This window comes from Oncorhynchus kisutch, linkage group LG28 (assembly GCF_002021735.2).
Source record: "Oncorhynchus kisutch isolate 150728-3 linkage group LG28, Okis_V2, whole genome shotgun sequence".
NCBI classification, from domain to species: Eukaryota; Metazoa; Chordata; class Actinopteri; order Salmoniformes; family Salmonidae; genus Oncorhynchus; species Oncorhynchus kisutch.
This window is the reverse complement of record NC_034201.2, coordinates 19,471,785-19,483,843: the sequence shown is the minus strand read 5'-3', so window position 1 is coordinate 19,483,843 and position 12,059 is coordinate 19,471,785. Positions and strand designations below refer to the sequence as shown.

The 12,059-nt window shown below is 40.5% G+C and overlaps 1 protein-coding gene across 1 annotated transcript; it reads left to right on the top strand.

Moving 5' to 3' along the window:
* Positions 1 to 6,413: 6,413 nt before the first annotated feature.
* Positions 6,414 to 11,294, top strand: LOC109872935 (collagenase 3). The gene is made up of 10 exons (XM_020464363.2): positions 6,414 to 6,549; positions 6,894 to 7,138; positions 7,402 to 7,550; positions 8,896 to 9,024; positions 9,164 to 9,325; positions 9,504 to 9,639; positions 9,799 to 9,932; positions 10,372 to 10,531; positions 10,652 to 10,755; positions 10,887 to 11,294. Exons 1-10 carry the CDS (start codon positions 6,448 to 6,450, stop codon positions 10,985 to 10,987), a joined length of 1,422 nt encoding a protein of 473 aa, XP_020319952.1. The 5' UTR covers positions 6,414 to 6,447; the 3' UTR covers positions 10,988 to 11,294.
* Positions 11,295 to 12,059: the final 765 nt, after the last annotated feature.

Below are 12,059 nucleotides of genomic sequence, written 5' to 3'. Positions count from 1 at the left end.
CTGGTGGTATGAGAATGTTGTGGAGTCTGTCCAGAAATGTGAGAATATGGGCTGTGTTGTATGGTCCAAGGTTGGCATGATGGTGGAGGACACCATGCGTATTGGAGATGGCAGCGCACATTGTGATGTTCCCAACCACGTTGGCCAGGAACATCTATAATGGCTCTGTGGCCAATGACGTTTCTCCCCCTTCTTCCGGTCTCTGCTAGGTTGAACCCAGCCTCATCTATAAAGATGAACTCATGTGGGATTGCATGAGCATCCATTTCCAGTACTCCCTGAAAACAAAGAACAAAAGCAGTCAATATGGTGTTATCCAGTACACTGGGAAACAATGTTGTGTGTAGTGTACTGCAGTCAATATTGTACTTACATCCACATATGCTCGTCTGACCTCCTTGTTTCTTTGAGAGTTTCTCTCAAACGGCACCTTATAAAGTTGTTTCATTCTGATTTGGTTTCGCTTGAGAATGCGAGGAAATGTGGACAGACTGACTCGTTGAATGTTGTTGAATATGGTGTTGTCTTGGATGATGTGGCTTTGAATTTTCTCATAATCTGATTTAATTATTTTCCAAGACCAAGTTTACAATGGCAGCTTCCTGTATGGCAGTGTTTTGAAATGTGACTTTATGTCCGATTGTTGTGTCTTACGCAGAGAACTGTGTGCAGTGCATTTAAAAAGTGCAATTTTGAATTGCAAAATGTGTGTAAAGCAGAAAATGTGTTTAGACTTTTGGAGACTTGAGAAGAGGTTTTGCTCTCTGTGTGTCAGTTTAAATAATTGTGCTGTGCGCATGTCATTTTAGTGTGTTTAGCAATTGGAAAAAACGGTAAGTCCTTCCCGATGACAAGCATATCCATAACATGATGCAGCCACCACCATGCTTGAAAATATGAAGAGTGCTTCTCAGTTCTGTGTTGTGTTGGATTTGCCCCAAACATAACACTTTGTATTCAGGACATGTTTTATTTATTTATTTCACCTTTATTTAACCAGGTAGGCTAGTTGAGAACACCTTTATTTAACCAGGTAGGCTAGTTGAGAACACCTTTATTTAACCAGGTAGGCTAGTTGAGAACAAGTTCTCATTTACAACTGCGACCTGGCCAAGATAAAGCAAAGCAGTGTGACACAGACAACAACACAGTTACACATGGAATAAACAATAAAGAAGCCAATAACACAAGAAACAAGTCAATGACACAGTAGAAAAAAAAGAAAGTCTATATACAGTGTGTGCAAAAGGCATGAGGAGGAAGGCAATAAATAGGCCATAGGAGCGAATAATTACAATTTAGCAGATTAACACTGGAGTGATAAATGAGCAGATGATGATGTGCAAGAAGAGATACTGGTGTGCAAAAGAGCAGAAAGTAAATAAAAACACTATGGGGATGAGGTAGGTAGATTGGATGGGCTATTTACAGATGGACTATGTACAGCTGCAGCCATCGGTTAGCTGCTCAGATAGCAGATGTTTTAAGTTGATTTCTTTGCCACATTTTGTGCAGTATTATTTAAAAGCCTTGTTGCAAACAGGATGCATCCTCAGTTTTCTCTTATCTCTTACTCTTCTTTGCGAGGTATTGAAAAACCTACCTGGTCTTTTATGGTTAAATCTATGCCTGATATTCACTACTCCATTGATGGACCTTACAGATAATTGTATGTGTGAGGTACAGAGATGGGGTAGTAATTTAAAATGATATTAACCACTATTATTGAACACTGAATGAATCCATTTAACTTATTATGCCATTTGTTAAGCACATGTATACTCCTGAAGTTATTCAGGCATGCCATAACAAAGGGGTTGAATACTTATTGACTCAAGACATTTCAGCTTAACATTTTTATTCATTTCAAAAATGTTCTACAAACACATTTCCACTTTGACATTATTGGGTATTGTGTGTAGATCAGTTACCCCAAATCTAAATGTAATCCATTTTAAATCCAGGCTGTAGCACAACAAAATGTGGAAAATGTAAAGGGGTGTTGTCACGTTCTGACCTTTATTTCCTTTGTTTTGTCTTTATTTAGTATGGTCAGGGCGTGAGTTGGGGTGGGCAGTCTATGTTTGTTTTTCTATGTTGGTTTTTGTGTTCAGCCTAGTATGGTTCTCAATCAGAGGCAGGTGTCGTTAGTTGTCTCTGATTGAGAATCATACTTAGGTAGCCTGGGTTTCACTGTTGGTTTGTGGGTGTTTGTTTCCGTGTGAGCGTTTGTCGCCACACGGTACTGTTTTGGTTTTCGGTGTCATCACATAGTTTATTGTTTTGTATTTCAGTGTTCAGTTCGTTTTTAATAAATCGTCATGAACACTTACCACGCTGCATCTTGGTCCGATCCTTACTCCTCTTCAGATGAAGAGGGAATCTGCCGTTACAGGTGTGAATACTTTCTGAAGGCACAATACTGTATATAAGGGTGGGGTGTGTGAGGAATTTTGTTAAGAAGTTTGAGTTCTAGACCATAAGCATGGCTCTCCTTTTGATGGAAATTCAGAAACTATTCAGACCCCTTTACTTTTTTCACATTTTGTGACAGTACAGCCTTATTCTAAAATGGATTAAACAGATTTTCCCCCTCATCAATCTACACCCAGTTACCCATAATGACAAAGCAAAAACTGATTTTTAGAAATGTTTGCAAAAAAAATCTAATGAAATATCACATTTACATAAATATTCAGACCCTTTACTCAGTACTTTGTTGAAGCACCTTTGGCAGCGATTAGTCTCGAGTCTTCATGGGTTGGACGCTAGAAGCTTTGCACACCTGTATTTGGGGAGTTTCTCCCATTCTTCTCTGCAGATCCTCAAGCTCTGTCAGGTAGGATGGAGAGCGCTGCACAGCTATTTTCAGGTCTCTCCAGAGATTTTCGATCGGGTTCAAGTATGGGCTCTGGAGGGGCCACTCAAGGACATTCAGAGACATGTCCTGAAGACATTTCTGTGTTGTCTTGGCTGTGTGCTTAGGATCGTTGTCCTGTTGGAAGGGGAACCTTCCAGTCTGAGGTGTTCTGGAACAGGTTTTCATCAAGGATCTCTTTGTACTTTGCTCTGTTCATCTTTCTCTCGATCCTGACTATTTTCCCAGTCCCTGCTGCTGAATAACATCCCCACAGCATGATGCTGCCACCACCATGCTTCACCGTAGGGATGGTGGCAGTTTTCCTCCAGGCGTGATGCTTGGCATTCAGGCCAAAGAGTTCAGTCTTGGTTTCATCAGACCAGAAAGGCTTCTTAACAGCTTCTACCCTCAAACCATAAGACTGCTGAACAGCTAATTAAATGGCTAACCTGACTATTTTTATTGACCCCCCCCCCCTGTTTATTATCTATGCTTAGTCACTTTACCCCTACCTACATGTACATTACATCAATTACCTAGACTAGCCTGTACCCCCGCACATCGACTCGGTACCGGTACCCCCTGTATACAGTCTCGTTATTATTATTTTATTGTTGCTCTTTTATTTTTTACTTTTGGTTTTCTTAGTAAATATTAATAACTCTTATTTTCCTTAACTGCATGGTTGGTTAATTCAGCACACTTTGAGCAGAGTTTGTTGAATGAACAAACTTTAACACATTAGCTCAAATTCTTGTCCATTTGAAGTCCACTCAATTCACAGAATAATGCTGATTAAGCAATTGGTTAACTTGGCATTTTTACAGCGTACTGTGTATCATAACCTGAGGGCAGTTCTGATTCTGAATGATCTTCAGGTAGAATGTCATCACACTCCACATACTCAATTATCTTTTCTATTCCCAACAGAATTCATCTACTTCTTCACGGGGAATGTTAAGTAGAAATATGACCCCAAACTCAAACATGTCACTGCCACAGGGCCTGCCAATGAGTTGTTGGACTGTACAGGACAACTTAACAACAACACACTGAAGAGGGGAGATAGCAGAGTCATCTTCTGCTCAAAATCTCACGCTCTCCCTTAACCCCAGAGACGGTTGTCCAAATTAGGGAAGACTCAATAGAGGAACCGAGTCAGATGCATGAAAGAGATGTGGCATTTTGGTCTGGAAACAACCACAACAAGTTGGTTTACATCATTAAATAGACTCTGCAATGCCTTATTACAGAATCCCACGACTTTTAGCGATGAAACATTCTGTAAGCAGGATAGCTATTGAAATCCTTGGTTGAATTGACAGTATGCTGTCCGCTCAGGGAAGTGAAGAAATGTGTTGCATGGTTATTTGATGTGACACAACCTGATAATGATGAAATGATATAATAAATAAAGTGTAATGCTATAACAAGTCTAATCAGGGTTAAACCAGATTACAAGAAGTCTAATAAAAAGTCTAAAAGCCCAGGAACTACTGTCTAGCATTGTTACACCTACTGCCTAATGATTACTGTGCATTTCCTCTGATATGAAACATTTATAAACTATACAATTATTATATATTGAGTGTGAAATGCTCTGTCAATATATGAAACAATAATTCCAATCTTGCGGGAAGCCTTCATCTAATGGAAGTAGCCTCCGGAAGTGTTTTGCCCTCATGAAGTTACGGGATTGCTTGCTCGTGTCTGTGTCATTCATAGCACTAGAACCCCCCCCCCCCCCCCCCCAGGAAAAAAAATATATACTTTGGGGAACCAGTTACCCATCGATATTGATTTAAAAAAATACATAAATGTATATCTGTCCTATAAACAGTGGCATTTGCCTCACCAGGAGCATTTGTTTTTGTTTAGGTTTTTAGGAAATGAGCAACCAGTGTCATGGTTAAAAAAACAATCTTAGTACATACTGCTGTTCTATCACACATGCAATGTTGTCTGTGTGGGAAAAAAACATTGTTTGAAGTAACATCTTGTAACAACAAGGTTATTATAATATTGCAAACGGATGTGTCAGTTTCACCGCTATGGATTACAGTTCAAGGTTGACTAATGCTATTGACTATCGCAATTACCTGAGACCATTGAGTCATACAGTACAGTATGTGGGAAGGATAGTTCCTCTTGTTGCCCCATATTGGAAGATTGCAGATGCTGACTGAAACATAAGGAGTATTTCTTCACAGCTGGATTATGTACCAGGTAACAATGAATGAAATCCAACAGTGTTAAAATTACCTGGTGTGTTGACAGCCTAAGTGTCAATGTAACTTCATTATTTCATAGTTATGCTCCTGTAAGTTAGCTAAACTGCTCTAGACTATTTGAATCCTTATTTAAATGATTCACTGCATGTTTCTTTGCTGTAGGTAGTTGGCAGCATAACCCATAGTGACAGGACTGATGAGTAAATGTTGGCATGCTACTAATTGAGAGTAGGCTACTATGAATCTGTGGGTTTGCCCTGGCGATGCCAACTTAGCGTGACTCTGTCTGCCTGACTGTCCTCAGCACTGCTTATTTAAAACCATTACCTTCACTTTACATACTCCATGGTCATAATCAGTTGTTCAGTTGATTATCGATGTGTCTATGTAAATTACAATAATGTATCTATTACACACATATTACACTAGAGTCCCAGAGGCTAGAGAAGAGGACCAGTAGCCGGAAGGTTTGAATCCCAGGCCGGGCATTAAAAATGAACTGACAACCAGAATGCACCTGGTATTAGATCTCCTCCTTAACCTCTTTAGCCCAACCATGGTGCCAGAGGCGCTGCACTGCAGCTGACCCTGTGCTACTCCCAAAGTATGGTATTTTTCCACTTCTGATGGACTATAGTGCTACAGGTGGACGTTTCTTGATTGATGGGCATCATGGGTCGTTGCACTAAAGTAGTTTGGGGCCGGTGTCTGTGAAATGGGACAGCAGCCAACTAGCCAAGTCCATGGGCTGCATCGGTTTCCTCTCTCTTTCTTTTTAATAACCAAATATTATATTGACTTTTGTTTTGATAAATCAATGTCATATCACTCTTTTACACTTGACTTAATATGATGGAAATAATCATTCCCTCCTATACATGCAATAACACGTTTTTCTGAGAGAGTGGTACATTCTACAATACTAAGTACACAAAGTGTTTTTCGCAATAACTTAGTAATTTAGAATGTGAAATACACAATAGATTGATGTCAGCAAGTAAGACAAATATAAATCAATATACCAATTATTTAGAGGATATGACTATTGATAACACATTTATTTTAAGCTTGTTGAGCTTTATTTCTGTGTCTGAATACAGTTTTGTGGGCATTTTTTTCTTCCAATTTATAGTACATTACAGTACATTGTGAAAAGTAATTACGATTAAGGCAGTGTTTTTGTCTGTCATAATGTATTTGGTGTCTGTCATCACCTTGATTTCCTTCCTCTTGTTTGATGAGGGTTTTACCAGTGATGACTCACTGACATTGCTCAACTCTCCGGGCTTTGAGCATATATAAGACGTCTCCTGGCCACAAACCACACAAAGAAGACACGCTTGAGGAAGAAGCATCATGAAGACTTTCAATCTGTGCTTACTACTAATCAACCTGGCAATAGTGGTTCACTCTTTGCCAATCTCGCCACCTAGTGAAGAAGATGAAGCCCTTGCAGAGGTATGCTTCTTGTCACATCTTTTGCTAGAAGGGCCTATATGGGTTTTACAACTGAAATGATTGTGATGGAACAGATGTGTACGTGTAACTTCAAATGGCTTGGTCAGTTTGTTATTGTAAAAGAGAATGTTGGTAATAAAAATACATTGGACTTAGTTGTGTTGAACTATTGAAATACTTGCTTAGTTAGATGCTATACTCAGAACACAGTAAAGTCATTGTTTATTTTAACTCTTGTTGTGTGAGCCTTGTACACCTACCATAGGATATTATATTCATAACTGTAGTAAAGGTCACCATAATGTACTATCATATTAACATCATGCTTGCTGTGTTTTCTGTAGACGTACCTGAAGAGGTTTTTTAACCTGACAGAGGAGACGGGTCCTGCGTTCAAACGGGGGCCCAGCCAGCGGAGCAGGAAGGTCAGCGAGATGCAACGTTTCTTTGGCCTCCAGGTGACAGGAACCTTGGACGCTGAGACTGTGACGATGATGAAGAAGCCACGCTGTGGGGTACCTGATGTCCAACTCAGCCGCTTCACCACCTTCGACAATCGCAAGTGGCAGACCAACCAGGTTACCTACAGGTGAGAGGAGTGAGAAAGACTCATTTGACCATGGTGAATTTATGCTAAGAAAAATTAAGGCTTGTCTTGTTAGCATTTAGTTATGTGCGTTTATTAATCAGGTGCTCTTTAAACTTTGAGAAAAATATAAAGGCAAGTATCCACTTAGTGTGGATAATAATGTTTTTGTATTTGCGAACATCAAGTTATGTACAGAGACAGTGATGATAGCCCTTTGAGGAATGTTTTTCTAATTTTGACTGTTGGTGTATTGTGTTCTTCAGGATTGAGAACTACACCCCTGACATGACTGTGGCTGAGGTGGACAACTCCATAGAGAGAGCACTGCAGGTGTGGGCCAAGGTCTCCCCCCTGAGGTTTACCCGCATCTACAGTGGCATCGCTGACATCATGATCTCATTCGGCACCAGAAGTAAGAAACTTTTATCCTACCTAACACAATGAAACAGAAAAATACTGCGAAACGTTTATTGTACATTATGATGCATTGTGGGAACATTTTGTGGGTGGGGAAGGAAATGCTATATTTCGAGTGGTACTGTAATTCCATTGCACAGAATACAGTACCAGACCGTATTTTTGGAGTGCCGAAAGCCTTTTGTCCACTCGTGAGTAAATGGCATTGTTGTCTGGCTCATTAACATATTTTGAGGTGTGCCTTGTAAGAGGCTATATTTGTTGCACCCATTGGTGAGAATGCTGTACCAATTTAACTGGTATGTGGTAATAGCGCCCCATCAATTTACAATGTATAGGGGACAGATTGGAGTGGCAGCAAGTCTTAAACCTTTAATTGTCAACCTCAAATTACCTAGCAGCCAACCTACTGGCACCAACCCCATGTAATTACAGCAGCAAAATGCAAACCTTACCTCCCCTAATTGAATATCATTCATTCATCCATTGCAGTATTGTACTGTGTGTAATTACACAGTACATGCTTTGATACTCTATTTAGATTACAGGTGGTATATTGCAATATGAAATAAGGTAACTTACTAACAACTTGCTGCTTGTAAGTTACTGTCATATTCACAGCAACCCCTTTACAGTGTACTATAATTAGCTAATAAGCTGATGTACCGAAATGTCATACTGTAGATGTTCACAAAGAATGTATCCATTTAAAAAGGGAACATAAAGTACTGTATGTACTGTACAGTGCTTTGTTTTGAAAGACAGACGGTCACTTCAAAGGCTCTCAGGATGTTTTTGTATAGCAGAGTTAGAAATGGAGGGATGCAGGGAGATACCTGTAGAGGATCCACTGTTTACATTCATCCTGTCAGAGTGTAGTGCAGGTATAGACCTATTCAGGGGCACCCTCCGCTACATGCCACTTACATAACCAACATCACCATCACTCACAAACACAGACATCCACAATGGTCTCGGTGGCATTCTGCTGCACTTTAATCTCTTTTACATGGTTTGATGTGCTGACAGAATGGAGAGACACCCAAATACCACTCACATAACCATCATCACCACTCGTAATCTTAAACATATACATCCACAGTAGCATCAATATCATGTCACTGCTTGTCTTGCTCACTGTAATCCGTATTTACAGTTTGATGAGTTGAAGGGGTGTTATTAGAGCCACTCTGCCTTATTTCACCCTCTGAGGTGTTACGAAGTGTATCGGTTTTAAGAAACTAACATTCTATATAAATCATTTGAATATAAATGTTTATACAGTATGCATTTGTCCTTATCTCTGATGGCTCAAATGATGATTTCTCCTGTCTGTGTAGATCATGGTGATTCTTACCCCTTCGATGGCCCTGATGGCACCCTGGCCCATGCCTTCTCCCCCGGCGCTGACATTGGAGGAGATGCTCATTTTGACGATGACGAGTCCTTCAGCTTCAGCTCAACCAGAGGTGAGACCCTCTATCACAACAATATGTGGAACATGACTTCATTTACGCTGTTTCCATTGTAGGACAGTCCTGAGTGACATGTCATGATAATTGCCACAAAAGAGTAGAAGATCTGTAATTATGTATTGTCATCATAAAGGGTACAACCTGTTCTTGGTGGCTGCCCATGAGTTTGGCCATTCCCTCGGTCTCAGCCACTCCACCGACCCTGGAGCGCTGATGTACCCAGTGTACAGCTACACAGACCCCAGCACCTTCTCTCTGCCCCGCGATGACGTCAACGGTATCCAGCACATCTATGGTCACTATTCAATTATCTTTTCTCTTTCTGCCCAGTTTGCTTCAGCTTTATATTGCTAAATTCCACTTGGTTTGCTTTTGACTGATCAACAAAAAGGCTCAGGCCAAATCATTTATATAATTGATCTCCAAGTCATTTTATACTGGAACTTGAATTAATGAGTATCTGTGTCCTCCAGGTCCAAACACAGATGTGAACCCCAAACCAGACAAACCAGATCCTACACCCCCTTCCACCCCTAATGCCTGTGACCCCACCCTAGTTTTGGATGCTGTCACCACTCTACGTGGGGAGAAGATGTTCTTCAAGGGCAGGTACAGCAAATCATGTAGCCTAGATCAAATGTTCAGTGACTTATGGTAACCTACAGCTCAAAAAAAGTCAATGAATGACACAGTTTCCCAGGAAAACAGGTTGCCTGTTCATCTGTAATCAAGAGCTTTAACGTCCTGATGTCTTCCCTCCATCCTCAGGTTCTTCTGGCGTAGCTACTCTCAGAACAGCCAACCACAACAGAGCCTCATCAAGAACTACTGGCCCGAACTCCCCGACAACATCAATGCTGCTTACGAGAGCCAGCTATCTGACAGAGTGTTCCTCTTCAAAGGTATGGCAGAGTCACCAAATGCCTCAAATTAGCCCTGGTATGGCTGTAGTCTCCATAACTTGTCTAGAGACATATCAGAGCTAGCCTCATACACTACAGTGGCTTGCGAAAGTATTCACCCCCTGGGAATTTTTCCTATTTTGTTGCCTTACAACCTGGAATTAAAATTGATTTTTGGGGGGAGGTTTGTGTCATCTGATTTACACAACCTGCCTACCACTTTGAAGATGCAAAATATTTTTCATTGTGAAACAGACAAGAAATAAGACAAAAAAATGGAAAACTTGAAAACGTGCATTACTATTCACCCCCCCAAAGTCAATACTTTGTAGAGCCACCTTTTGCAGCAATTACAGCTACAAGTCTCTATAAGCTGGCACTATGGCTGTAATGAATACTGTGTGAATATGTCTCAGCAATACATTCTCTGTCCCTGCAGATAGTCAGGTCTGGGCTCTCTACGGCTATGACATCGTCCCCGGTTATCCCAGAAACCTGAAGAGCTTGGGCCTGCCCAGTACCGTGAATAAAGTTGACGCCGCCCTGTACGATGAAGATTCTCGCAAGACCTTGTTCTTCGTTGATGACAACTACTACAGGTTAGTGGAGTCTGTTTAATCATTACAAGTTATTGCATTTGTATTCATTTTTCTATGTACTGTGTATTGCCATTAGATGTCAAGAGTATCACAATCTCACTAATATTTCTGTTACCGTAGTTACGACGAGGCAATGAAAAGGATGGACAAAGGTTTCCCCAAGCGTGTGGATGAAGGGTTCCCAGGCATGACAAGCAAAGTGACTGCAGCCTTCCAAGTCCGAGGTGAGTGTGATACAGCATCTAAACACATTACAAGCATATGGAAATGAACAATGACGTGGATTTTTTTTTGATTCAACCAGTATGTGCCCAGTAGGATGTCTCTAACCTCTCTACCCTATATGGTTTTACAGGCTTTACCTACCTCTATAGTGGCTCCTATATGTTTGAGTACAGCATGAGGACCAGGCGACAGTTACGCGTGCTAAGAAACAACTACTTCCTGCCCTGTTAGAACATCGACACTCATGAGCCGTTTAAAGTAGCAGCCATGAACAACAATGAATGCAGCCAAATATTTTTTTAATAATATATAATATAGTTGTTGTAACTTTGAGATTTTAAAGATTTGTTTTCTAATAAATATTTTTGTCACATGTTTATTTAAATATCTATTTAAATATCTATTCATGCATCTCAATTATTTGATATGTTTCTTGATTAAATTGTAACCTAAATAATCTGGAAACATGAATGTATTGAATGAAGGCCAAACAAGTTTTTACACTTTGCATATTCAAATAAATTCCAAGATATTGAGATTTTTTTTGCCTTTTACTGTGGTGTACTTATGGTGGAAACATTATGGAGAAAATATGCTTCAAATGACATTACAAACGACAATACCAAACAATTCACTTAAACAAATATACAACCCACAGAGGGTCCTACTAATCACCCAAAACAACCGCAAACAACTACAGAACAGGTGTCCCAAACAACCCGCAACAACCACAAACGGATACACCAAACAACCCAAAACATCCACAAGCAACCACAAACAGATAACGCAAACAACCCAAACAAACCCAAACAACCACAAACAGGTACCACAAACAACCACAAACAACCTCAAATATCTACAAAAACAGGTAACCAAAATAACCCCCAAAAAACCCAAACAGGTAACCAAAAGAACCCCCAAAAAACCCAAACGGGTACCCAAAAGAACCCAAAAGTACCCTGTCCCCAAATAATGAGAAGCATCCAGCTGCAGAGTATGCACGCTGAGGCCACCTGTTATGAACAAAACCTCAAAGTGCATTTTCTGGCGTATTTTTGAGTCTGAGTTGGTATGTGTTCTCTAATGCCCTGGACCACAGCTATAATATGTCACTAGCTCTGGTCCAAGGCATAGCTAGTAGCTTGCTATGGTCCCCACTCGCTCTGGTCCAGGGAATAGCTAGTAGCGCTGGTCCGCTACTAGCTAGTGTGGACCAGAGCTAAACCAGAGTTAATGCGGATCAGAGCTACTAGCTACTAGCTATACACTGGACCAGAGCAAGTTAGTGCGAACCAGAGCTAGA